Raw genomic sequence first — 27,824 nt, forward strand, 5'->3', positions numbered from 1 at the left:
TCCTGGTGGAAAGAAAGAATGGTCCAGACACCTGTAGCCTGCCCTGGTAGGGGTTGTCCATCTACAGGGAGTGCCCAGGTCCTGAGCGGAAGTGAGCCCTATCCCCGCAGCTCTGGAGCCAAGGGTGGGGCACGCACCAGCTCTGACCATCAGGCTGTTATTGGCACCTAGGTTCCCAGGGACCTGGGCACTTACTACCCAACCCCCTCATCTATTCTCTCTCTCTCTCTGGGGCCCTATCTTCCCTTATATGGTGAAGGAAGTTCCTGGGAGGGGGGGGTGAGGACAAAGGTTGCTCTCCTGCAGCCAGCTTGCCACAACTTCCTAAGATCTCCCAGGTGGCGGCTGCCTCTTCCAGACAGGTAAGGCAATTGGGTAGGGACACATGGGGACCACAGGTGATTGAAAGGGACAGGGTCCTTGCCTCTCTCTGGCAGCCTGGACTGTCTGTAGCACGTTGGTACAGGTTTGGGGAATGAGGTAAGGCATTTTGAGGTTCTGGAAGAATTAAGAAGCCAGCATGCTGTCCTGGGCCTTCAATGAAGGAGGCTCACAGGCCCCTACCGGGTACCTCACCCTCCCGGCTCTTCGGGTGCCATTCATGCAGGTTGCCTGGGGCTCAGGTGGATCCTTAGGGCTAGGATTTCTAGAACTGAAGTCAGAACAGTCTTGAGAAAGCTGGGATTATCGGTCTCCTTGGCTGGAGTCATTCTCTCTCGCTGCTCATCTCTTGGTGCACTTCTTCATCTGAAATGTTTTTTTTTTTCTTTGTGTCACCATTTTCTGACACTCCTGGGACCTCAGGTGCAAACTAAGGCCACCAGGAATCCAGTGATTGAGCCCAGAGGAAGGGGAGAGGCAGGAGTAGGAGGCTACAGGGCTGTGTAGGCCTTGTTGGGCCTGGACATCACCCCTGCCCTAGAAGTGGCCCCTCTGTTTCCCTAGTCACCTTGGTCTATTTTACCAGAGCTGGGCATGAAAGCCTAGCTTGCCTAGAATTTTGGGACTTACTCTGTCCAAGGCCATCTGTCCAGGAATCTTCCTGTCACTTGGAGGTTGGGAGTATCTGCTTCTGGGGGGCTCCCAGGCCCTGGGTAGCAGGAGTGTATCCTTTGTATAAGGAGGAGTGGCCTAGCCCACTGTTACCACACTCGTGTGCATTCTGGGAACTAAGACTCATAGCAGCACACTAGGGGTCCCTAAAGTTGCACCCCAAGAATAATAGGACAGCAGATAAGGAAGGACGGGTGGCTGGAGACAAGACTCTAAATCTGTCTAAAGCCCAGTGAGGAAGTTCTTCCATTTCCTAGTTCAGTCTCAGCTGTGTGAGGGCCAGTCGTGTGTCTCTGCCATAGACAATGAGCCGGCAGCTACAAACATCTGTGATTATTCCTGTGTGTAATCTGAGCACTTGGGAGGCTGAAGCAGGAGGATTGCTATATGTTTGAGGCTAGCCTGGGCTATAGAGTAAGATTTTGTCTTACAAGAAACTGTTACCATCAAAAAAAAAAAAATCCCACCTGTGTAGGTCGTGGAGCTTGGGGACTTTAGATTTACAAAAAGGCTTTTTTGTTACCATGTGGTCAGGGCTGAGAGAGCCATCAGTCTGGGACCCAGAGGGACCCTGAGAAAGGACTCCCTGCCAGCCTCAGAATTCTGGGAAGGCTTCCTGTAGGAAGTGTGGAAAAGCAGAGACAGGTGTAGCCCAGGCACCAGGGTGGTAGCCAGGCTAGGATTCTAGAAGTCAGGGTGCCCGAAGAGAGTGTGGGTAGACAGACTGTTAAGGGCAGACTGTTGGGACAGAGTGGAAGGAGGGGGAGGTGTCTGAGATTCTACATAGACTTTTGGTTCTCTAGGTGACAAGTGTCCTCCTAGGGCTAGGGCCATAGAAGGGTGCAGACCGGGGGTCAGTCAGTGAGTCCAAGTTGAGGAAATATCCACCCCAGGTTCCTTGCTGTTGGGTCGGGGGATGAGGGCCATCCAGTCCTCCCTGAGGTTTAGGGGTAGCTGAGGGGTTCATCTGGGATCAGGGAGAGGTGTGTGCTCTGACCAAGATGGTAGGTGCAGAAGCAGCTGGAGGTGTTGATGGGGTTGGACTGGCTGCATCTGAGAAACAGCCATCACCACTTGGCCCTAACGAGGCTGTCCCCTTTCTGTTTAGGCTGTTGTGTTGGGGAGGTGGGTAGGAGGGTCCCAATCTCGCTTCTCTTCAGGGAGAGACAGCGAGTCTTTATCCCTCCCCTGGTGACAACAGACAGCCCCATGTCTATCATTAGTTCATTCTGCTGCCAATTTGCTCCAGGGCATCCATCTGGTAGACCTCTGCTCCTAGAGCACCCATGACCCACTTCCTCACCCAGGGAGTGCAGAAGAGAGTCTTAGAGAAAGGGTAATTGTAACAGAGACGGCAGGGATAAAGCAGCAAATGCTGTCTTCTGTACTCAGATGGGTCTTGCTGAACCAAAAGGAGTGTGTGTGTGTGTGTGTGTGTGTGTGTGTGTGTGTGTGTGTAACCTTTCATGCTAAGGAATATGTGATGTTTGCAGTCATGCCAACAGGGGTATCAGGTGGGGTCAGGCCCGTGGAGCTTCTGCAAACACATCAAGCTTCCCAAGATGGACAGGTGGCCCGGATCACCAAGGGCAGGTTGACTAGAGTGGGCAGAACATAAGATAAGTCAGCCTGCAGGGCAGAGAAGAGAGAGTCTACAAGAGGTAAAGGCCAAGCCATTTATTATCCAAGACGTGACTCAAAACCAAAGTGCACGGAGAGATTAGCTGGAGAGATGGGCTGTCAGTGTAGGGCACTTGACCTTTCTCTTGTTAGTCACTAGGCCAAGGAACAGTCACGGAGGGTCACTGACTCCTCCTGCTCCCTTTGGGGCAGGCATGTGAAGCATGAATGGCCGTCGTACTGGTGGAGAGGGTTGAAAAATGGCATGAGAAAAACCAGGCTCACGACAGGAGTCCTGGCCAGTTTTCAAAGGACTCGGGCCTCATCTCTGGCAGAAATAAAATATCTAAGCCCTAAGCCTCATTCTGGCCTAATTAAATCAGAATCCCTAGGGATGCAGGCTCTGAGCTCAGGAGCATCAGTATTTTTAAAAAGCTCCCAGGCGACTCTGATCAGCAGCTGGAACAAACACAGCTACAGGTCCAAACAGAAAGAGGCATTGTTAGGGACAGCTTGGCAAGGGGAGGCTTCTTCAAGCCCGGTGGATGGAGGGTGCTTAACAGTAGTGGCAGTTTCTCTCTGCTTGCCATCCACCCACTCACTCATCCTTCCATTCACCCACCCACCCATCCACCCACCCACCCACTCACTCACCCACTCACCCATCCATCCACCTATCCACCCACTCACCCACCTACCCACCCACTCACCCATCCATCCACCCACTCACCCACCCACCTATCCACCTACCCACTCACCCATCCACCCACCTATCCACCTACCCGCTCACCCACCTACCCACTCACTCACCCATCCATCCACCCACCTATCCACCCACCCACTCACCCATCCACCCACCCACTCACCCACCCACTCACCCACCTATCCACCTATCCACCCACCCACTCACCCACCTACCCACTCACTCACCCATCCATCCACCTATCCACCCACCCATTCACCCACCCATCCATCTAATCCCTCCCTTTCTCCTTACTCTTTCCCTGCTTTTCCTCACTCATGTATCTAACAGAGAATTGGTATTGTACTAAATGCTAGAGACTTAATTTTTTTAAAATTACATTGACTGATTGCTTGATTGTGTGTGTGTGTAGGCATGTGCACGCCACAGCACACATGCGGCAGTCAGAGAATAAATTTTGGTTGTTGTTTCTGTCATTCCATCTGAACCATGTCCTAGCACCTAGTTATTGCTGGAAAGCGTCTTGTGTCGCCCAAGCTGGCCTCAAACTGGCCGTGCAGCCAAGGATGACCTTTAGCTCCGGCTCTTCCTGTCTCTGCCCGCGTACTAGGATTACACCACACCCAACTTAACGCTGGGGATTTAGTACTGAGCAGACAGAAATGGTCTCTGCCCTCGCAGGAACACCTGGGCGACAGTTGGGCGTGGTGGTGCACGCCTTTAATCCCAAACTCTTGGGAGACAGAGGGAGGCTGATCTCTGAGTTTCAACTTCAGCCTGGACTACAGAGTGAGTTCCAAGGCAGCCAGGGCTATACAGGGAAACCCTTTCCCCCAAAACAAACAAAAAAACAAAACAAAACAAGCAAACAAAAGATATTTTGGGGCACTAGAGAGATGACTCAGTATTTAAGAGCACTGGCTGCTTCTCTAGAGGACCCAGGCTTGATTCCCAGTGCCGCATGGCAGCTCATAGCTGTCCGCAGCTCTGGTTCCAGGGGATATGCATATGTCTATAGGCAAAATGGTCATATCCAGAAAATTAAATAAATAAAGCTTAAAATGTTCTGGGCAACAATCGCAGTGATTGGAAGATGTTGGTGGGGCCTGGTAAGGGACAGGCATGCGCTCCTGTATTATTATGGTAAATTACTCAGAAGATGTCCAACCATCCATCCGTTCGTCCATCTGTCCATCCATATTCTATCTATCCATAGACTAGCCCAGGCTAGTTTGACTCTAAATTACCTTCACCCCAGTGCTGGGATTACAGGTGTTCATCAACACCGCACTCACTTTATTCTATTCTTTATTTAGGAGCTGGGGGTGGAACTCCAGGCCTGGGCGTGCTGAACAAGCTCTCTGCCACAGAGTTACAGTCCCAGTCCCCACTTTATCCAGGTGATTCTGCGACATTTAACACATTCCCAACGCTATGCAGAGCTCTCCACTCTCCAGTTCCAGCACTTACTCCGTGCCCACTAATGCCCTGTTCCTCCTGCCCAAACTTAGTAACCACAGTCTCTGCCCCTACAGATTTGCATGTCTGACTAGGTCATGTAAATGGGATGATTTATCATGTATGCTTTTATGACTGCCTCCTTTCTCTTAGCACAGTTTGCGTTGGGGGCGTGTGTCATTACCGTACTCCATCTTACAGCTTCATAGTGTAGTGGATATACTACTTCCTGTTTCATTTACTGATGGACATTTGTGGTCCCTCCCTCGCTACTACCACCTCCACTCTCCCCCACACCCCCTCTTTTTGAGACAGGGTCTTTTATGTAGTCATGGCTGTCCGGAGTTCACTACACAGACCAGGCTGTGGTTTCACGTTTGACACTTGTGAATAGAGCAGCTGTAAACTTCAAGAACAGTTTTCTTTCTTTTCTTTTTCCTTTGTGTGTGTGTGTGTGTGTGTTTGTGTGTACAGGTGCTCACATGTGTGTGGAGGTCAGCGAACAAACTCAGGTGTTATTCCTCACTCACTTTTAAAATCTTTAAATATTATATTTGGTGTGTGTGTATGTGCGTGTGGGTGGGAGTGGGGGTGCACTCATGCCACAGTGCACATGTGTAGGTCAGAGGGCCATTTGTTGAAGTTTTCTTCTTACATAGTGTGGATTCCAGGGATTAAATTCAGCTCTTCACGTGAGTCCTGAGGACAAGCACTTTACCAATTGAGTGATCTCCCTGGCCCTTGTTGTGTTTTGTTTGGTTTGATTTTTCTATGCTTAAAATCAGGCTTAGTGTTGCGAATCTGCGATCTGAAATAGTGAGTTCAAGGCCAGCCTGGGCTGCGTGAGACCTTGTTTCAAAAGCCTACAGGGCAGGGAGTTTGAAGCTATAGAAGAGGCTTAAAGTGGGTGTGGTGGCACACAGGGCAGCCTGGGTTACATAGCAAGACTTTGTCTCAAAAGCATGGAGGGAGGGGTCTCTTTTAAGTGCTAGGCTATGTAACTTATACTAAGGGAGCCAATGTAGGCATTTGGATAAGAGCGGGTCATCATCAAAGCTGGGTGGGAAGGCTGGAGGCTAGATTCTAGGGGTTAAGACCCCTAGTGGGGAACCAGCTTCCCTTCCTCCTCTAGGCATCGAGTCTGTGACCTCCACCAGAGACTGGGGTACTCCTAACTTGATGGCCGTGGCTTTCATATGCCTTCTCCTCTAGGCTCACCCACCATGACCAAATTGACTGCTCAGGTCAAAGGCTCTCTCAACATCACCACTCCAGGAATACAGATATGGAGGATCGAGGTGAGTCTTGTCTGGAGGGGAGTTCAGGGATTCAGGAGGGTGGAGGAAGCCTGACATTGCCCAGTCTCTTCCAGCCAGGTCCTGCACACTGCAGGGAGCTGCTGGTACCACCCCTGCCACCCCGTCCTCTCTTCTCCATCTCTTCCTCATCTGCCTTTTCCTTCTTCCACTCCTTGTCCCCATTAGCCCTATCCTTCTCTGTTCTGTTTCCTCCCCTTGTCCCTTTCCAAGAAGGGTCATCCACTGGCCTAAGATTTACCAAGATTTTCCCAACCTTTCATTTCTGGGCACTGAGTTTTTTGATTTGGGGTATCTTGTGGTGATAGCTAAGCAACATCCAAACCTTGTTGGGCCCTGCATCCTTTTTTTTTTTTGGTTTTTCGAGACAGGGTTTCTCTGTGGCTTTGGAGCCTGTCCTGGTACTAGCTCTGTAGACCAGGCTGGTCTCGAACTCACAGAGATCCGCCTGCCTCTGCCTCCCGAGTGCTGGGATTAAAGGCGTGCGCCACCATCGCCCGGTTTGGGCCCTGCATCCTTAACTCCCGTCCTCCTACACATCTTCTGGTCAGCCTCCTTACCTCCTGGTGGTTCTGGTAGCTCCTATGACCTCTTTCTAGCCTGGATTAGGTCACTCTTCCTTGGGGATGGTGTCCTGTTCCTAGGAGGCTACTGTATTGATCTCAAACTTAGTGCAACCACATGACTGGCACAACACACAACAGCCGAGAATGACTAGACCAGGCAGTCGTGTAGCTTTGGTCTCCTGGGTAGGCAGGACTACACGTTTGCCACCATGTCTACTGTGACCTTTCTCTCTCCAGGCTATGCAGATGGTACCTGTTTCTTCCAGCACCTTTGGAAGCTTCTTCGATGGTGACTGCTATGTAGTCCTGGCTGTAAGTGGGTCAGGCCAGAGGAGGCTGAGCAGAGAACAAAGTCTACTGGGTATTAGGGTAGAAACTAGAGGCTGGGGGCTGTGCTGAGGGGTGGTCTGGCTTCAGCAACCAGTTTAAGTGGAGACTGCTTGTTCTTTCCTGGCTGCCCAGACCCAAGTAATCACACAGATCAGATCTTACTGGTCTCTGATAGCCCACACCCATCAATCCATGTGAGTTATTTTCAAGATGAGAACAAGATCCAGAGAAGGGAGGGCCACGTCGTGTTTTCTACCAGTAGAGTTGGTGACTGAGCTGGGCCACAACTCAGGGCTTCTGATAACAGGCCAGAGGCCTCCTTGGGTCCAAGTACGTCGGAGGCCACGCAGAATGGGACAGGGAGCTGTGGGACCCCAGGTCTCACCACACAGATGCCCCCTCCCCCAGATCCACAAGACCAGCAGCACCCTGACCTACGATATCCACTACTGGATCGGCCAGAACTCATCCCAGGATGAGCAGGGGGCAGCTGCCATCTACACGACACAGATGGATGACTACCTCAAGGGCCGGGCTGTCCAGCACCGCGAGGTCCAAGGCAACGAGAGCGAGACTTTCCGCAGCTACTTCAAGCAAGGCCTTGTGTAGGGAGGGGTGCGGTGGGGCTGGGGAGGCTCCCAAGATTGGTCACCGAGGTGGGGATTAGGACATGGGGGCTGGGCTGGAGAGAAGGGGACACTGAGACTCTGGGCAGTGGGAGGTGACCTGGGCTAGGAAGAAAGCCTGATGAAGCTCTGGAGGTTGTGGGAAGCTCCTGCGGCCTTTGCTGATTTTTCTCCACCTTTCCACTCCTCACCTTTATTTCTGCTGTTGCCCTCACCCGGGCCCTGTCCCTCTGAGTCTGCTTTCACTTGATTTATGCCTTGGGCTCTTCCAAGATCCCATGACTATGGCCGATGAATTCTGTCTTCGTTCCTGTCTAGGTGTGGTAGACTGCTCATTGCCTGACCACCCCCCCAAACTCCGCCCCTCAGGCTATCACACCAAACCCCCGCTCTCTCAGGCCAACTCGCAGGTGGCTGCTTCCTCTTCTCTAAACAGGCCTTTCACTAATAACTCTAGAAAAGTCCGAAGCTCTGTCTGGCTGCCTTTCCTCATGGAAACACCTGCTTCTCTAGAGCTGAGTTGTCTTTTCGTTGTAGGAGGCCAAAGCTCGATAGCCTCTGGGCATTCGAGTGGCCTCTCTCCCTTCTTCCTCCTCAGCGCCCTGTGTCTGGGGCCCTGGCCTTATTCCAGTTTTCTTCTCTCCAGACCTCACCACGATTGATTACCATTGCAGACCCTTCTGCAGGGCGGGGAGCTAAGGCGAGGGGGCAGGAAGACCTACATTGGGGGGGGGGGGGTGGCGGGTCAGGTGCTTGCTCCAGGCTAACAAAGCATTTGCAGGACACTGATGAGGAGTGTAACTTTGATGTTTGAACCTTAAGTGTTTCCTTTGCCTCAGCCTGTCCCAGTTGGGGCCTCAGAGGGGTTGCAGGCAGCTCAGGACCTTGGCATATCTCCTGACTCAATACCCTTTCTTTCTTTCTCTCTCAGGATCCAGAAAGGGGGAGTGGCTTCTGGCATGAAGCACGTGGAAACGAATTCCAGCGACGTCCAGCGGCTGTTGCACGTCAAGGGCAAGAGGAATGTGCTGGCTGGAGAGGTGGGCAGGCCCAGCCAGGACACTGGCTGGCAACTGAGCAGGGCTGAGTGAAGTGAGGGTGGCCAGAGGTAAAAGGCTCGCAGTGGGCGCTGGACCTCCCTGTGCTCTCTAGGTGGAGATGTCCTGGAAGAGCTTCAACAGAGGGGATGTCTTCCTGCTGGACCTCGGGAAACTCATCATCCAGTGGAATGGACCAGACAGCAACCGCATGGAGAGACTTCGGGTAACCCTGACAGGCACCTCATCTCTGTAATGCAGCAGGCCTCACCTGCTTTAGCAGCCTTGGCAGCACCGTCCCCCCCCCCCCCCCGGCTTCCCCCACCCCACCCTATGAAAGTAGACAGAGAGGCAATGCTGCTGTGTGACTGTGTTAGGCTAATGACTAACTTAAGATTTACGGCGGCACGGGTGACCCCATCAGGTCCCACAGCAGGCGAGAGACAGACAGATACGCCATGCGGAGAGAGCTTGGGTATGGAGAGTTTATTTAGTGGGTATTGGGAGGATATGGGAAGGCAGGGGTATGGAGGGGAGAGAGAAATTGAGAGAGAGAGAGAGAGAGAGAGAGAGAGAGAGAGAGAGAGGGGAAAGGGGGGAGGAGAGAGGGAGGGAGCTGATGCCTCTTCAGAAGGACAGAGAGAAAGAAAGGGAGGCAAGATCACCTTGCTTCAGAAGGAAGGGGGAGATTGGGAGCGGGCAGAGTGCGTCTCTTAAAGGGACAGGGCATCCAGGTGACTGGGCAGGCCAGCATAACTATAATTATAATACTAACCCTTAAGGTGGAATAGGTCCCTGGAGTGTGGCAGACCCCATGTTCAGCCTTGGGTATTCAGGGATGGATGAAGTGGCCTTGCTCTGCCTGGAAACTGGCCATCCTGTCAAGAAGCCAGAAAGGAAAGGGAGAACCAGAGGAATGATTGCTGCAGGAGTGGTACTAGGGAAGCTTTGGGGACCAGATGGAGCTACGGCAAAGGCCCTGGGTAGGTAGGGAGCCCTTCAGGCCAGTGGGAATATGATGAGCCGCCAGCAGGTCTCACAGACAGGATGTGTGGCCAGCAGGCTGGGAAAAAGGGTTAGGTCTTTTGGTTGGGATACCCAGTTAATAGAGCTTATCTGATTTCTGAGTAGAAATGGGCTGGGGAGAGGAGCAGCTGGAATCTGGGCTTCACTTTGTACAGGATGAGGACCCCAAAGCCTTGTGCTTGAGAACAGTAGGAACAGTGGTGGGCCAAGTCCTGAGATGGGGAAGATCTTAGGGAGACACAGAGGGCCCTTTTGGCTATCTGAAGAGGCGTTGTCCTAGGAGGAGGGCCGAGAGCTAGGCCAGAGACAGAAGCATGAGAATGACTATCCCCGAGGGCCAAGGAACTCCAGAGCACCCATGAAAGGAAGGGCTTTGGGCTAAAGAAGAGCACACTACAGTGTTCAGGCACCCAGGGGCCTATGTGTGTATATGCATGCTTGTGTGAGCGTTCATGGAACTGAGCTATGTGTGTGTGAATGTGTTATATAGGTATGTACAAGTGAATTTGCGTGTGTACTGTGAGCATGGGTGCTTTGGGTAGACTATAGTACTAACATCTTTGAGGGTCAGCTTTTGTACAAAACCATGAAAGGAAACCACAGATTCCCAACAATGTCAAAACTAAAGGTCTAGCTTCCCTATCCCGCTCCCCCAGACGCCTTGTCCATTTCTATGAGGAAATCTACTTTCCCAGGGCTTCCTACTGTTTCCTCACACACCTGACAAGTCTTGTCTCCACCCCTTGTAAATTTGCAAGGTGGGGTGAGGTTTGCCCTGCAAAGTCCAGGGTGGTGAACAGTACTGCCCTCTCTGCTGCTGCTGTCTTTCAAAGATCATCTGTGACCTTCCTGCAGGGCATGACCTTGGCCAAAGAGATCAGAGACCAGGAACGGGGTGGACGCACCTATGTGGGTGTGGTGGAAGGGGAGAAGGAAGGGGACTCCCCGGAGCTGATGGCAATTATGAACCACGTGCTGGGCCAGCGCAAGGAACTGAAGGCAGCAATTCCTGACACAGTGGTGGAGTCGGCGGCTAAGGCCGCACTCAAGCTGTACCAGTGAGTTCTGGGCCAGGCCTTCCTGAGTGCCGGACCTTCCTGGGTGCGGGGCCTTCCTGGGTGCGGGGTCTTCCTGGGTGCGGGGCCTTCCTGAGTGCCGGACCTTCCTGGGTGCCGGGGCCTTCCTGGGTGCGGGACCTTCCTGGGTGCGGGGTCCTTCCTGGGTGCCGGGGCCTTCCTGAGTGCCGGACCTTCCTGGGTGCCGGGGCCTTCCTGGGTGCGGGACCTTCCTGGGTGCGGGGTCCTTCCTGGGTGCCGGGGCCTTCCTGGGTGCGGGGTCTTCCTGAGTGCCGGACCTTCCTGAGTGCCGGTGCCGGGGCCTTCCTGGGTGCGGGACCTTCCTGGGTGCCGGGGCCTTCCTGGGTGCGGGGTCTTCCTGGGTGCAGGGTCTTCCTGAGTTCGGGGCCTTCCTGGGGTAGGGTGTCCTGGCTGTGACACCTCCTATCCATGCCTTGCTCTGTCCTGCAGTGTGTCTGACTCGGAAGGAAAACTGGTGGTTAGGGAAGTTGCTACTCGGCCGCTCACACAGGACCTGCTCAGCCATGAGGTGAGAAAGGGCTGGAGGACCCCAAGCAAGGGACACCCCTAAAGTGCTAACATCTAGGGAAACCTAGCTCCTCTTCCTTCCCCAACACCACAGGCTCATTTAGTTTTTTCTCTGCTGACTCTAGGATTGTTATATCCTGGACCAGGGAGGTCTGAAGATCTTCGTGTGGAAGGGGAAAAAAGCCAATGAGCAGGAGAGGAGTGGGGCCATGAACCAGGCCCTGGTAAGGAAAGGGTCTGGCCCAGTGGTTCTCAATTTCCTAATACTGTGACTCTTTAGTACAGTTCCTCATGTTGTGCTCACCCCTGAGCATAAAATTTATTCCATCGCCACATCGTAACTGTAGTTTTGCTACTGTTATGAATCAGAATATAAATATTTGATATGTAGGATATCTGCTCCGCAACCCCAAGGGGTTGTAATTCACAGGTTGAGAATTCCTGGTCTAGCAGCAGCAGAGGAAGAAGAGAAGGACTCAGACAGAGTCCAAGGAAGATTCGGGGAGGGCAGGGCTGGGGGTGGGGATGGATGGATCCAGTTGTTGAGGTCACCAGCATCCTGGTCCTCAGCATATGAGCGAGCCGACTACCAGCCAATCCTGGGCCTCCCTAGGGTGTTGGGTGATACGCCCCATGCAAGAGCTTGGCTTAGAGAAGGGAATGGCTAGTCTTCCTCCAAAAAGGGTTGAGTGGGCATGGGGCTAGGGCACTTGAATTAGAATTGAGGAGGTGTAGTTAAGCTAAGGGTCAGATCTGTTGGGATCAGAGTTAGGTGTGGGGTCAATATTAGATTCAGGGCTAAGGTTAGAGTGCTCATTTGAGACACTATCAGGTGTAGCCTTGATTGGAGTAGGTTAGTAGGGTTACGTTTGGGGGCAGCACTGGGGTCCGGGCTGGGGCCAGGTGGATCTGGCTTTGGCTTGCTTGGGGGTGTGGCAACTATGGACAGGAGGCTCTAGCCTCCAACGGCCCCCTTATTTTCCCAGAACTTCATCAAAGCCAAGCAGTACCCACCGAGCACACAGGTTGAGGTACAGAACGACGGGGCGGAGTCAGCCATCTTCCAGCAGCTCTTCCAGAAGTGGACCGTGCCCAATCAGACCACAGGCCTGGGCAAAACATACACTGTGGGCTCCGTGGGTGAGAAACCACGCCCCCTCAGCTCCCTGGGGGGTACTGAGAGCCTAGGGGACTAAAGAAGCTCAAGAGCTATCACCAGAAAGGGAGCTAACATAACTTGCCGTGGAACGGGACGGGGTTGAGCCTCCCTGGGAACCAAACACTTCTCACCAGACTGTATTTGCTTAGACATTGGGGGAGGAATTCAAAGGAAAGGACGGCTTGTAGCCTCCATCACTGACAAGCTGGGGGATAGGGGTAAGGCGGTGCTTGAGGTCTGAATGCTTCCAGGGAGTCAGACCAAATAGAGCTCTGTCTTGATCCTGATTCCTGATCCTGCTTCCCTGATTAGGTCAGTGCCTTAGGGGCAGGGAGCTGTCACTTAGGTGTCCCTCTCTCCATATGTGTGGCTTTGGATAGGTAGTTAAATCTGTCTGGCTTTAGTTTCTTCGTCTATTGTGTTGGTCTACAAATCCCAGCACTCAGGACTGTAGAGAGGGCGTGGGGCACCTCACCTAGTGACAGTTCGTGTCCTCGTCTCTCCAGCCAAGGTAGAACAGGTGAAGTTTGATGCTACGTCCATGCATGTACAGCCTCAAGTGGCTGCCCAGCAGAAGATGGTGGACGACGGGAGTGGGGAGGTGCAGGTGAGTGAGGGAAGGAGGACAGGCTGGTGGGAAAGGGGTAACCCAGGCTGGACCTCATACAGGGCTGATTCTGCTCCCAGGTGTGGCGCATCGAGAACTTAGAGCTGGTGCCTGTGGATTCCAAGTGGCTGGGCCATTTCTATGGTGGCGACTGCTACCTGCTGCTCTACACCTACCTCATAGGCGAGAAGGAACACTACCTGTTGTATATCTGGCAGGTGAGGCCCTGCCCACCCCACTGGCAGCACAGCTGCTCAGCTCCCACATCCCACCTGCAGCACAGCTGCTCAGCTCCCACATCCCACCTGCAGCACAGCTGCTCAGCTCCCACATCCCACCTGCAGCACAGCTCCTCAGCAGCCCCATCCCACCTGCAGCACAGCTGCTCAGCTCCCACATCCCACCTGCAGCACAGCTGCTCAGTCTCCCCATCCCACCTGCAGCACAGCTGCTCAGTCTCCCCAATCCCTGCCATCACCCATGTGTTGGATACCCCTGGAGGTGAGAAACTCACTTTCTCCAGAGGCAGCTTTTCCTATCCTCGGTGGCTTTAGCTCTAAAATTGTTCCCATTGGGTCTTCCCGTTCAGAGCTCTTTCCTTTTGGTTCAGAGTGTCAATTCTAATCCTTGACACACACTGCATGAGGACTCTGTGTCAGATGCCTGAGTGCAGGGAGTGAGTTGTGTGATATTTTTCTGAGGATGGAGTAGGAAGAATAGAACATGTTTGGGGTCAGCCATGGGTATGAGGTGAGCCAGGACTAGACTGGGAAAGGATTAGAGCTGGGGCTAGGGTCAGAAAAAGCACAGTCTATTGGGGTTAGGTTTGGGTTGTGTTCAGTGTAGGCTTGATGGGGAGGCCATGGGTCCAGTCAGGCCATATTTGGGGATGTAGCTCCATTGGTGGAGTGCTTGCCTAACATACACAAAGCCTAGGTTCAGTCCCCAGCCTTGTATCTAACCTGGTGTGGTAGCAAATACCTGTAATTCCAGCACTCAGGAGGTGGAGGGAGGAAGATCAGGAGTTCAAGGCCATCCTAGTCTATATAGTACATTCTAGGCCAGCCTGGGATACATAAGACCCAGCCTAATAAAGAAAAGGGGGGGAGGGGCAGGCAGTGGTAGTGCACACCTTTAATCCCAGCACTTGTGGGAGGTAGAGGCAGGCAGATCTCTGTAAAGTCAAGGTCAGCTTGGTTTACCTTGGAAGCATGTTCCAGGAGATCAAGGACCCTTACACAAAAAAAACCCTGTATTGAAAAACAAAACAAAAATGGGTGAGGCCTAGTGCAGTGGTACACGCTGTTAGTCCGAGCGCGCACGACGCAGTGGACGTAGCAGCACGACGCAGTGGACGTAGCAAGGGCCAGCCATCCAGGGATAAACAGTAAGACTCCGTCTCAAAAGAGAAAACATAAAAAAAAATGGGTGGCCAGAGAGATGGCTCAGTGGGTAAAGGAGTTTGCTGCCAAGTCTGACGTTGTGAGTTCCATCCCTAGAATCCACATACATACGTACATATATATACATACATACATACACACACACACACACACACACATACATATACACACAGTGGGAGGAGAGAATGACTCCTTCAAGTCTTTGACTTCTAGACTTGCACCATGGCATGTACAGCGCTCTCTCTCTCTCTCTCTCTCTCTCTCTCTCTCTCTCTCCTCAAAAGTCAAAAGGGCCTATTGTTTAGCTCTAGCTGTCCTGGAACTTGCTATATAGATCATTCTGGCTTTGGACTCACAGAGATCCACCTGCCTTTGCCTCCCAAGTGCCGGAATTAAAGTTGTCCATGCCCATACATGTAAACACACACACACACACACACACACACACACACACACACACACCACTCTTGATATACTTAAAACTGGGTTGGAATATAGTGGAGGCCAAGGATAAGGTCAAACTCTGGTCCCTCACTCTCCCTTCTCCTTGTTCATTCCCAGGGCAGCCAGGCCAGCCAGGATGAAATTGCAGCCTCGGCGTATCAAGCTGTCATCCTGGACCAGAAGTACAACGACGAGCCAGTACAGATCCGAGTCACAATGGGCAAGGAGCCACCTCACCTCATGTCCATCTTCAAGGGGCGCATGGTGGTTTACCAGGTGAAGCTGCTGAACTGAGAGCGGACATCAAGGAGATGGGGAAGGGGGCGTCTGGTGGGCATGAGACTGGGACAAAGCTTGCTCCTCATAGGAGAGGTCCTTTGTCATGTATTCACTTGGTGACAGAAACCAGCAAGCTTTCTTTAGAACTATAGGGAAAACCCACACTGTGTACAAATATTATTTCCCCTTCTCGATCTTTGATGCATGAAAAAGGGTTTTTTTCTGGGGGGAGGGGGCTATATTTGTTGTTCCTGCCAACAAAATGATCCAGGCATCTCGTGCAGCTGTTTAAGCAATAGCTGTTTTTGCTGAAGCTTGTAGACACAAAGTCCTTTGCAACTCAGGAAGTGAAGCGAGACTTGACAGAGAGCATTTGTTGGGAGGGGACGGTCGTGTGGCTCTCTTCTAAGCAGTGAACTCCCAGCTCAAAGCACTGTGTAGTTAAATGCCAGTGACAGAAATTGACTTCAATAAGAGGCAGAGATGTAGTAAGTGGGGAGCAAGCGAAGAATTCAAGGAGGGAAAGAATACAGAGGACTTGTAGACATTTTGGGGGGAAGCTCAAGAGCTCTGTGGAGGTAGAATGAGGTCTTACCACACAGGGGCACAGTTAGGCCTGGGGCCTTCGCCCTGGGGATTTATGGAAGGAGAGAAAGAACACAAAGGCTGGCCCCTCGCCCTCAGCCCTCCCTGGATGTCCTTTGTGCCATCATGTCACCTTCAGCCTTGTCCCTGTCTTTTTGCCTTCCCCTTACGCCCGCAGGGAGGCACTTCCCGAGAGAACAACACGGAGCCTGTGCCCTCCACAAGGCTGTTCCAGGTCCGGGGAACCAGTGCCAATAACACCAAGGCTTTTGAGGTTACAGCCCGGGCCACCTCCCTCAACTCCAATGATGTCTTCATACTCAAGACTCCATCCTGCTGCTACCTGTGGTGTGGGAAGGTGCGTGAGGAACCACAGGCCTCCTTCTCATGTCTATGACACCATGATACGCAGGGGGTCCTGGGAACCCCTCAGTCACAGAGCAGATCAGGGAAAGGTGGAAGGGACCAGGTCCCACTGACAGGTCTACTGTGGTAGGCCGAGAGTCTTCTTCGCGTAGCTCTGGTCTCTCTGCCTCTCCGGTTCTCTGTCAGAATCAGTCTTTCTCATCTCTTTCATGGTGGCACCCGGCTCATCTCTCTCCCTGCCTTGTCTCTTGTGCTGTGTCTCTTCCTCTGAATGAGGTGCATTTCCTCATCTCCTCTGCCATTCTTTAGGCTGTTAAGGATAGAGGAAAGTAAGAACTGTCCCTCGTGGGTGCTTGGTATCCTGGTCCAGAGGGACCCTCTCAGACCCAGGGGCTCTGGCAGAACAGAGCAGGAGGAGGTGGGTGGCACCGAGGTTGGTCTTCCGCACGAGAACGGCCTCCCTCTTTTCCCAGGGATGTAGCGGTGACGAGAGGGAGATGGCCAAGATGGTCGCTGATACTATCTCTCGGACGGAGAAACAAGTGGTTGTGGAGGGACAGGAGCCAGCCAACTTCTGGATGGCCCTAGGCGGGAAGGCGCCCTACGCCAACACCAAGCGGTAATGTCCCGGCATCTCTTCTCACCCCGCCCCCCATTACCCCGAGCAAGGGCTCACTGCGCAATGCTTAGGGCCGGGCATGAGGCATGGGCCTTTCTCTAGAAAGAGGGTTTTCAAGAAGGCAGAGGTATCTGCTTGAACTTGAGGAAGCAAGTGCCAGAGCCCGGGCATGGGGCATGGGCCTTTCTCTAGAAAGAGGGTTTTCAAGAAGGCAGAGGTATCTGCTTGAACTTGAGGAAGCAAGTGCCAGAGCCCAGGCCTTGCCCCTAGAGACTGACACAGGCTCCCAGAATGCTGTGGGAGGACAACACAAGCCCTCTTCCAAATGTTAGTTTCTAAAGAAGATCCAAAGAATACTCAAAGGCAAAAGTTCTACACTGTAGTTGAGACAGTGGGAGGATAGCAGGAAGACAGTGGGAGGATAGCAGGACTGTAGATGAGCTCCTGGAAGACATGTCCAGAAAAGCAGGGGATTTGTCTCTTGAGGCACTGTTGAAAGGAGAGGGGACCTTTCGTCAGTCATAAGAAGGGCATTGTTGAGAAGCCAGCCTTTCCATGTAAGAGTCCTACAACTCTCCAGTCCTTGTGTTCCTCAAGTCTCTGCGCCCCACACCTACATCTGCCCACCCTACAGGCTGCAGGAGGAAACCCAAGTCATCAACCCTCGACTCTTCGAATGCTCCAACCAGACCGGGCGCTTTGTGGCCACAGAGATCTTTGACTTCAGTCAGGATGACCTGGAGGAGGACGATGTGTTCCTATTGGATGTCTGGGACCAGGTAGGATGAGACGTCTAAAAACTAACCTTCCCCACCTTGGTTCCCAGCACCAAAGGGCCCCAGGGGCTTTATTGTAGGGAAACATCAAGGTCTGGGGGCCCCGATTCCTTCTTCTGGAGAGGGGGGAGGAGAGGGACATGCCCTGTTCATCCCACAACTTCTTTATTTCCCATGGAAGGAAGCAGGAACGTTGCTAGGGGTCTTGGGCTCTGGGGAAGCAGAGTGCCCCATAGCCACAAGCTATCTAAGGACCAGCATCTGGGCAGCCTCATTTACAACACAGATGTGAAGTCAAGGCCCAAACAGGTCATTATCTGAGTAGTGACAGGTCTTCCTCACTGGCATCAGAAATGAGCCAAGGGCAGAGCCTGTGCACATGAGGAACGCCCATGTTGTTCGCCACGCACCGACTGAGGGACTACTCTCCACAGGTCTTCTTCTGGATAGGGAAACATGCCAACGAGGAAGAGAAGAAGGCCGCAGCCATCACTGTACAGGAATACCTCAAGACCCACCCCGGAAACCGAGACCCTGACACCCCCATCATTGTGGTGAAGCAAGGAAACGAGCCCCCCACCTTCACAGGCTGGTTCCTGGCTTGGGATCCCTTCAAGTGGTCTGTGAGTAGCCCAGCAAGTCCTCATGGCTCAGCATCCCCTCCCCCTCCCCCCAGGTGGCTTCATGGCTCATACTGGTCGGGTATGGTGGTACAAGCCTGTGATCCCAATGTCTGGGAGGGAAAAGCTGGACGGTCAGAAGTTTAGGACTGTCCTTGGCTACCTGGAATGATGGGGGATAGCTTGAGCTAGTTGAGACCCTGTTTTACCTAAGGCTTGTAGACACAGCGGACGAGGCATGCCTGTGTTCCTAGGACTTGAAAACGGAAACGGGGATTTCAAGTTCAAAACCAGTCTGAATGACATAGCAAAACAAAAACAAAAACAAAATAAAACAAAAAAGGCTGTGAGTTTAGTTTATTGACAGAGCACTTGCCCAGCATGGACAGAGCCCTGGCAGCATGCACACATGGGGGAGGGGCGGTGTAGTGAAGCGTTAATTAATCTTAATCAATAAAAACCCGGAGATAGATAAGGGGGTAAAAACCTAGATGGTCAGAAAACAGAGGAGCCGCCACCCATTGCTTTCTTCCTCTTTGTTCGTCAGTCCAAAAAAAAAAAAAAAACTACAAAACTGAGATCCGGTGTCCACCTCCTGAATGCTGGGATGAAAGGTGTGTGCCACCACTGCCTGGTTTCTGTTAACTCGTGGCTAGTTCTGCCCTCTGATCTCCAGGCAAATTTCATTTGTCAAAACACAAACCAAATAACCCACAACAGCGAAGTTATAGTGTCCTGCTTTTGTGCTATGCAAAGCTATGGAAAATTGATTAGAATGAAAAAAAATTCAAGACTCAGTTCTTGACTGGGCGCAGTTATGCTCAGGAGCAGCCACAAGCAAAGGACGTCCCTTCATAAGAACTCCTTCAGGGCTGACCCCAAGAGTCCGCAGTGCCAGCCCAGGACATGCCCGCTGCTCTAGAGGACAGACAGCCTCCCCTGGCTCTAAAGTCTAAGCAAAGTGGGTCACATATGTGCTCTAACTGGGGGACAGTGCGTCAGGCCTTCAGGGGTACCTGCTCTTCCCCTCCCCCAAGGCTTGTAGCTCTGGATGTTTTAAATTGCCAGAAGAGATTGATTTAGGGACAGAGAGCTTAATTTCCTCAAGTCTGCTGCCCCCTCCTCCCCGCCCTTTCTTCTCTCCTGACTCTTGTTGAGGGGTTGTTTCGTCTTCGGGTAAACACGTGTGTGGTATGTGTGCCTGGACGTATGAGCAAATACGTCTATGTGCATGCATGCACATGGAGGCCCGAGGTTCAGATCACGTGTTGTGATCATTCTCTACTTTGCTGAGGTAGGCTTTCCTTCTGAACCCAGAGCTCATCGGTTCATCTCATCTAGCTAGTCAGCTAGTCCCTGGAGTTTGGGGTCCCCCGTCTCCACTTTCTGAGAGGCTAAGAGGCTGTGGTTACATACAGAGAAGCTGTTACACCTACCCAGCTTTTTTCTATGAGAGCTGGGGATCTGCACCCCATTCCTCACGCTTGGGAGATAAACACCTTTACCCACCTAGCCATAGCTTCAACCTCAGGTTAAGCAAATCTGAAGGCAGCAGCATGGATTCCTGGCCTCACGGTCACGCCAACCCCCAACCCGACAGACAGGTCAGGTGGACTTTCCCTCCTCTCGTTTGTGTTTTTCTTGACCTCATTCATTCACTCAGCAAACACAATTCACTTAGGGAGCTCTGATGTGTCACTCTGGGTGCTAGGTCCTGGGTCTTGTATATAGAGGAGGGTCCTAAAACAGTCTCTCCCTTCCCAGTCCTCTGTTGGGGCTCCCCTTAAGTGCCCCAGGCCCCGAGTTTCCCAGAGCCCATCCCTTGTAGGCAGGACGTCAATAATGTCTGTGGCTATGTGCATATTTCCCTGACCCTCATAAGGGGTCAGGGAAGCACATATTCTTCTCTATTCTCTTGTCCAGCTGAGCAGAGACAGATCACCCACCTTGCCCTGCTCTTTCCCGATGTTAGCCCCTTTGGCCTTGTTCTCTAACTAGAGATGGCCTTGCTCACCCACTCACTCACTCTGAGCCACTTCCTGCCCCTCTCCCCACTTCGTCTCAGGTCAACCTTTTTTCCACCTTTGATTCCTCTGCTGAGACGGGGTCTGATCTGTTGTTTGCTTTGCTTGCAGAACGCCAAATCCTATGACGACCTGAAGGCAGAGCTTGGAAACTCTGGGGACTGGAGCCAAATTGCTGATGTGAGTATGGGGTGGCCTGGAGGTGCTCATATCCATGGGAACTGGGAATGCTGAGAAACGATACCAGTGTCTTGCACCCCATCCCCGTCTCCTCCCTCTTTGTGAAAGTCCTCGTCTTGTCTTTGTGTAAGACCCATGTCTCTCCATTTCCTAGTAAAATGGCCTGCATTTTTCTTTTTTCAAGGCAGGGTTTCTGTGTAATAGTTCTGGCTGTCCTGGAACTAGCTCTTGTAGACAGGCTGGCCTCGAACTCAGAGATCTGCCTTCCTCTATCTCTGAGTGCTGGGATTAAAGGCGTGCACCACCACTGAGACAGCATATTAAAACGCACATTTCTCCCCTGGCCTAGTGATGCATGACTACAGTTGCAGAACTCAGGAGGCTGAGACAGGACAATGTAGAAATACCCAGACTCAAAATAAACAAAATCATCCAGAAACAAAATTAGCGAATTTTAAGGCTCCACTCCAAAATATTTTGAGTTGGCTCTCAGAAGTAGCAAGTTTTTGCTCGTTCATGTGTATGAGATGTGTGTACATGTGCGCGTGCATGTGTGTTCACATGCGTGTGGAAGTTAGAGGCCGATGCGAATGTCTTCTCCGATCGCTCTCCACTTTATTACTGAGGCAAGGTCTTCTTGCAAGCCCGAGTTCTCCAGTTCAGCTGGTATGGTAACTGGCTTACCTCTGGGATCCTTGGTCTTTGCTTCTGGAGTATGCTGTCACAGTATGCTCCCACCCTGCCTGACTTTCCTGTGGGTGCCAGGGACCCAAACTCCAGTCCTCATCCTCAGCCCCAGACTCGGCATGCTTTAAATGAAAGTCTGAGGTAGTCTGGTGTACCACCTGGGGAAATGGGGACGTCCGTAGGCACCATCACCCTTGGGGCACTTCTTCCAGGCAGGACGATTGTGACTCTTTCAGTCTTTGTCACTTGTCAGAGGTATGTCTAAGCTGTCACAGCCCCACAGAAGAAACCAGGCAGAGCTAGCTCTCTCACACAATCAGAACCTGAGAGCAATGTCTCAAGCCCCTGAGGGTAACCCACCTCCTCCAGTCACAGGTCGGGAACACTATGGTGATTCATTAGCCCTCTCTGGTGGACAGCGCAGTGTTTAAGAAGAAAAGCTAGGTCAAGGCTGAGTGAGTTCATAAATGACAGCTTTACAACAGATATGAGAGAAAGGGTCATAAATGTCCAGGGAAGAGGAGATGTCACACTCCAGAGGAAGCCACGGAAGGTTAGTCATTGAACAATCATCCTGTTCCAACTAGTTTAGGTCAGATGCAGGGTGCCAGGTTACTCTACTAGCTTCTGGGTCCAACCCAGGGAGATGTGTTTAATGTGTTTTACTGTGTATGTAACGGGAGGGGGAGGACAAGGAGAGGTCTCCTGAAGAAGGTCCCCTAGAATGGAGAGCATCTCAGTGTGGGATGCAGCCCCATGGCTGCTGACGTGTGTTTTTCTTGTTTCCTAGGATGTCATGAACCCCAAGATGGATGTGTTCACTGCCGGCACCACCCTCAGTTCTGGGCCCCTGCCCATCTTCCCCCTGGAGCAGCTGGTGAACAAGCCCGTGGAGGAGCTCCCTGAGGGTGTGGACCCCAGCAGGAAGGAGGTGAGTGGGCCACGCCCAGCAGGAGGAGGACTGGTCCATTTCATTTGAAAACCTCATCACCTCATGGACCCCAGACTGTGCCCTGTAGAGAACTGGTGCACACACCTTCATGTCAGGCTTACACCCCCTGGAACAGGGCAGAGAAGCCCAAATTGCCGCTCATGGTGAGAATGGGTGGTGCCAGGTGCAGCCAAGGCACACAAGCCTCCTGTTTGGGCATCAGGAGCATTATGTGTCAGAGGTTACCTTCTGAAAGGTGACAGGAACCCAAGTTATGGGAGCAAAGTGAGTTTGTCCTGGAGGAGCAGCAGCAACGGTGAAGGCAAGAGGCCCAGGGAGGAAGCATGGGAGCACAGACACTGGGGAGAGAGGCAGGGGCATGCCTTCGGGGACCTATGGTGGCTGAAGCAGTGGAGGTCAGATAGTCATCTTTTAAAGTTTAAATTAAAATTGTATTTGTTTTGGATAGGGTCTCACTAGGTAGCCTTGGCTGAATTGGACCAAGCTGGCCTTGAACTTGCAGTGATCCTCGCGCCATTGTCTATGGCAGGCACTACCAAGTCTGCTTTTTTTTTGTTCTTGTAACTAATTAATTACTTTACTTATTTATTTGAGACAGGGTTTCTCTATGTCCTGGAATTCATTATGTAGACCAGGTTAGCCTTGAACTTAGAGAGATCTTCCTCTGTCTTATGAGCGCTGTCACCATGCCCGAACTGTTATTTGTGTGTGAGTATGCGTGTGCGCTCTTACATGGGTGTGAATGTGGGTGGAGGTGCCTGTGGAGGCTGGAGGCGCTGGATCCCCTGGAGCAGAGGTGGCATGCGCTTGTGATCTCATTGCTCTACATCAAGATTGGAGGCAGAGACAGGATACTGCCTGGAAGCCCAAGGTCAGCTGGCCTGGTTACACAGCAGTGTCTACAATAGGTGGAAGGTTAGGACTGACGCCCGAGGTTGTCCTGTCACACGCACTTCACAGGTGTTAGTGACCTGCATGCACAAGGTTGCAACCACCAACCACTAATGCTCACACATAGACATGCACATATGTCATACACAGAAAGCCATATTATGAGCTGGGCATGGTGGCTTATACCTAGGTGCCTGTAATTCAAGTCCTAGGAGGCTGAGGGAGGTGGGTCATCCTAAATCTGAAGCCAGTTTGGGCTGCACAATTGAAGTCCTTCCGGCCTTTTGCCTCAGGGTGCTCCTTCGTACATAATCCCCTGGTTTCTCCCTGTGAGGCTTTGGAAAGCAAGGAGACATCTATGTCCTTACTGTAGCTCTAGGATGCTCTCACAAGAGGCAGAAGCTTAGCTGATCTCTGGTGTACAGAAAAGTTTTAAAACAATGGGCATGGTGACACACACCTATAACCTCAGCCTTTGGGGAGGGGAGGCAGGAGGAACATTGCTAGCTTGAGCCTAGCCTGGGCTACTTCATGAAGTCAAGATCAGCTTGGGTGTGAGACTCAAATCTATATCGACCACCCCATTCTACAGTCAAGAAAACTATTATCTGGAAAACTGGGAGGATGGCTCAGTCCATAAGCGCCTGCTGTTGAAACCCCAGGACCCAAGTGCCATCCCCGGTACCCATATCAAATGCCATGCATGGGGCTGGAAAAATGGCTTAGGGCACCACAGGACCCAGGCTTAGCTCCCAGCACCCACAAGGTGATTGCCAACCACCCATAATTCCAGTTCCAGGGGATCTGATGCCCTTTTCTAACGTTTGCAGGCACTGCATGAATGTATGCATGCATACATGCAGGCAAAACACAGGCAAATAAATCGAAGAAAAAGAAAAGGAAGTCATGCATGGTGACTCATGCTTGTACCCCTAGTTCTGGTGAAGTGGACACCTGGAGCTTGCTGGCTAGCCAGCCTAACCCAATTAGTGAGTTTCAGGCTAGTAAGAAACTGCCTCAAAAAACAAGGTGGCTGGCCCCTAAGGTTGTTCTCTAAATGCACAGGCACCTGCACATACATGACCTCACACACATGTGCCAAAAATAGCATATCCTGGAACTAGCTCTTGTAGACCAGGCTGGCCTTAAACTCAGAGAGTTCTGGGATTAAAGGGATGCACCACCACCACCTGGCTTATTATTTATTTTAAAGATTTAATATTTATGTGTATGGGTGTTTTGCTTGAATGCATGTCTGTGTACCATGTGTAGTTAGTACCCCTGGAGGCCAAAAGAGGGTGTTGGATCTCCTGGGACTGGAGTTAAAGATGGTTATAAGCTGCCATATGGGTGCTGAGAACTGAACCTGGGTCCTCTGCAAGACCAAGTGCTCTTAACCACTGAGTCCTCTCCAGTCCCTTTTTATGTATGTATGTATGTATGTATGTATGTATGTATGTATGTATGTATATCATCTATCTATCTATCTATCTATCTATCTATCTATCTATCTATCTATCTATCTATCTATCTAATCATCTGCTTATAGACATAGTCTTACTATTTCCAGGCCACTTGGAAATACATTGGTCTGGAACTCAGAGACCTGCTTGCCTCTGTCTCTGGAGTGCTAGAGTTAAAGGCATGTGCTCCAATGCCAGATTCCCAATTTTTGGGGGTGGGTGGGTGGGTGGGTAAAGGGTCTCACTATGCAGCCTTGACTGTCTTGGAACTTGCTGTGTATAGACTAGGCAGGCCTTAAACACTTGAAGGTTGAAATTAAAAGCATGTATCAAGTTAGGCACCTTTAATCCCAGCACTCAGGAGGCAAAGGCAAGCAGATCTCTAAGTTTGAGACCTGCCTGGTGTACAGAGGGAAGCTGTTTTAAAAAACCAAAAAGAGAAGAAAAGTAATAATAATAATAATAATAATAATAATAATAATGTGTGTTGTGTGCAGGCGCCTGCAGAGGCCAGAATAGGGCACAGGATGCCCTGGGGCTAGTGTTATAGGTAGCTGTGAACAGGGGTGCTGGGAACTGAATTTAGTCTTCCAAAAGAGCATCAAATACCAGAGTGCTGAGCCATCTCTCCAGACCCAGTCAGCCTTAAAAAGGGGGGAGGGGTCTGGATTAAAGACTACGATGCCACCATCTGACCTACGGTAGGTTTTTCCCATTTGTTTATGACACTCATGCATCCTCCCATATATATTAAACCATCTCAAATCATTAGTTTAAACGCTCTGCAGTTATGCTGTGTTGTGCAGGGGTAATGGCAAAGTGTGCCTAACATTCCGTAGTGTTTTTTTTTTCCCATCTGTGGTTGGCTTACTCATACATGTAGAACTTATTACTACGAGAGCTGACTATTCAAAGCAGACTTATCGAGGAGTTACGGTTCCCTGGGGAAAGGGAGGGCTCCTGGCTTGCCCCAGGCTGTGTCTTTGCAAGTGCTATAGCAGTGTGTATGTTTGATTGTTTGCTTGCCCTGTTCATTAGGATTACATCAAGACCTGCTTCCATAGCATGGTTAAGAAGCCAGGAGGTGATGGTGCATGCCTTTAATCCTAGCACTCGGAAGGAAGGTGCATCTCTGTTAGATCAGGGTCAGCTTGGTTTACAAAGCAAGTTCCAGGACAGTCAGGGCTATTATTATATAGAGATAGCCTGTCTCAGAAAACAACAACAGAGGCCCAGGAGGGGGTAGCCTGTTGCTAGAAGGGCCTTGAGTCCCGACGGCACTGGAAGCTTGATCTGTTCATGCACGGGCAGACACAGCTTGCTTTTGAGTCTAGATTTGGAACTACTATTTGATGAATCATGTAACTTTTTAAAACGTGTGTGTGGGTGCCACAGCACATATGTATGGTGGTCAAAGGACAACTTCAGAGTGTCATTGTCTACTTCACCAGGTGGGTTCCAGACTCAAATTAAGGTTCTGAGGCAGAGCAAGCAGGCACCTTTACCCACTGAGCCACCTTGCCAGCCCTCACATATTTCTGAACTTATATATATATTATGTGTAAATGAGTTTATGACATGTATGTACGTGTCCAGAGGCCAGAAGGTGGTGTAGGAGCCTCTAAAGTAATGGTTCTCAATCTTCCTAATGTGACCCTTTAATACAGTTCCTCATGTTGTGGTGACCCCCAACCATAAAATTGTCATTGCTACTTCCTAACTAACTTTGCTATGAATTATAATGTACATATCTGATATTTAGGATATCTGATATGTGACCCCCAAGATGAGAACCGCTCTCCAGAGCTAGTTATACAGTTGTGAATGACTATCCCATGTGGGTACTGGGAACCAAACGCCTATCCTCTTTAGAAGATCGTTCTGAATTAGCCTCATGAATACTTTTCTTGTGAGACACCCACCCATAAATGGCTCACGCCTTTAATCCTAGCACTCGAGTACTTGGGAGGCAGAGGCAGGCAGATCTCTGACTTTGAGGCCAGCCTGGTCTACAAAGCGAGTTCCTGGACAGCTAAGGCTGATACACAGAGAAACCCTGCCTCAAAAAAAAAAAAAAAACAAGCCGGGCGGTGGTGGCGCACACCTTTAATCCCAGCACTCGGGAGGCAGAGGCAGGCGGATCTCTGTGAGTTCGAGACCAGCCTGGTCTACAAGAGCTAGTTCCAGGACAGGCTCCAAAACCACAGAGAAACCCTGTCTCGAAAAACCAAAAAAAAAACAAAACAAAAACAAAAAAACAAAAACAAAACAAACAAACAAACAAACCAAAAAACTCCCACAACACACACACACACTCCTAGCCAGGGTGGTGGTGTACACTTTTAATTGCACTGCTCAGGAGGCAGAAGCAGTTTTACCTCTAAGAGTTCAAGGCTAGCCTGGTCTTCATAGTAAGTTCTGGACCAGCCAAGTCTACATAGTGAGACCCTATTTCAAAGAAAGAAATATCTTCCATTTGGAGTTAAGAATACAGCCCTTGGTTTGAACCCAGCAGCATAATAACTACCTGGTAGCAGGGAGTTCAGGCTCCAGCCTGATCACGAGACTAGGAGTCAAGATCTGAGATCTGACTTCAAGACTAGCATGGCAGAAGCCTGGTTGACTATGTGGCCTTTTATTCATGCAGCACTTCCTCCTCCCCCCTTTTCTGGTTCACGAGTGTTAGCTTTTGTTCCTCCTTTGTTTGATCCTGTCACATCTGTATGAGTCATCTGAGCAAACCCGGGGGAAGACTGTGACCTTTGCCCTCTGGTCCTCTCTTAGGAGCACCTGTCCGTTGAAGATTTCACTAAGGCCTTGGGGATGACTCCAGCTGCCTTCTCTGCTCTACCTCGATGGAAGCAACAAAACCTCAAGAAAGAGAAAGGACTATTTTGAGAGTCACGGCTCTGGCTGTTCAGCAGTCTCTACCCTGCCTGTGAAGGCTATGTTCTGCCATTACGGGTTTTAAATCCTATGCCAGCTGAAAATGTCCAACTCTATCTGTGAGCCACAGTGTGATAGTCCCTTCTGTTTATAATAGTGATCTCCTTGAGAAAGATGCAATATTCCCATGGAGTCTTGTTCTAGCGTTTGATTTCCTTAGAGGAACAGCCAACTCCTCCGTGCTCAGCTGGAGACCTACAGGGAAGCAGGAGGGGCAGGGGTCAGCTCACTCCTCCTCACACTTCAATAGGACAAAGGCAAAGCTTAGCTAAGGGCAACTCTGGGCTTGGATGCTGTTACCCAGAAGTCTCTGCCAAGCTTCAGACTCCTCAGATGACATCAGGAACATGGGTTTACTACAAGAAGTCCAATCAGAAGCCAACAGAAGGTGATTTCCACTTAAAACAACTGCCCCCAACAATGTGTCCCTTTAAAGAAATAAGCCAAAATAACATAAGGTTAATAAAGGCTTTAATGTCTCTCA

The 27,824-nt window shown here is 51.1% G+C and overlaps 1 protein-coding gene across 2 annotated transcripts; it reads left to right on the top strand.

Annotated features, from left to right (window-relative positions):
- The first annotated feature begins 299 nt into the window (after nt 1–299).
- On the top strand, nt 300–27,824 carry Vil1 (villin 1). 2 transcript variants are annotated; one of them, XM_041650101.1, is made up of 21 exons: nt 312–362; nt 4,693–4,776; nt 6,047–6,132; nt 6,954–7,028; nt 7,455–7,651; nt 8,604–8,712; nt 8,825–8,935; nt 10,591–10,793; nt 11,262–11,340; nt 11,465–11,563; nt 12,326–12,479; nt 13,005–13,105; nt 13,186–13,323; nt 15,070–15,228; nt 15,995–16,174; nt 16,656–16,801; nt 17,436–17,580; nt 18,012–18,200; nt 20,333–20,401; nt 21,879–22,019; nt 27,179–27,824. In XM_041650101.1, the coding sequence occupies exons 3-21, from the start codon at nt 6,058–6,060 to the stop codon at nt 27,290–27,292; spliced, it is 2,484 nt and encodes an 827-aa protein (XP_041506035.1). In that variant the 5' UTR covers nt 312–362; nt 4,693–4,776; nt 6,047–6,057; the 3' UTR covers nt 27,293–27,824. The 2 variants fall into 2 exon arrangements, with proteins under 2 accessions (XP_041506034.1, XP_041506035.1); XM_041650100.1 differs by lacking the exon at nt 4,693–4,776 and having other exon boundaries at nt 300–362.

This window comes from Microtus oregoni, unplaced genomic scaffold, assembly GCF_018167655.1.
Source record: "Microtus oregoni isolate MIOR12 unplaced genomic scaffold, Mior012 000004F_ref0000308, whole genome shotgun sequence".
Lineage (NCBI taxonomy): Eukaryota > Metazoa > Chordata > Mammalia > Rodentia > Cricetidae > Microtus > Microtus oregoni.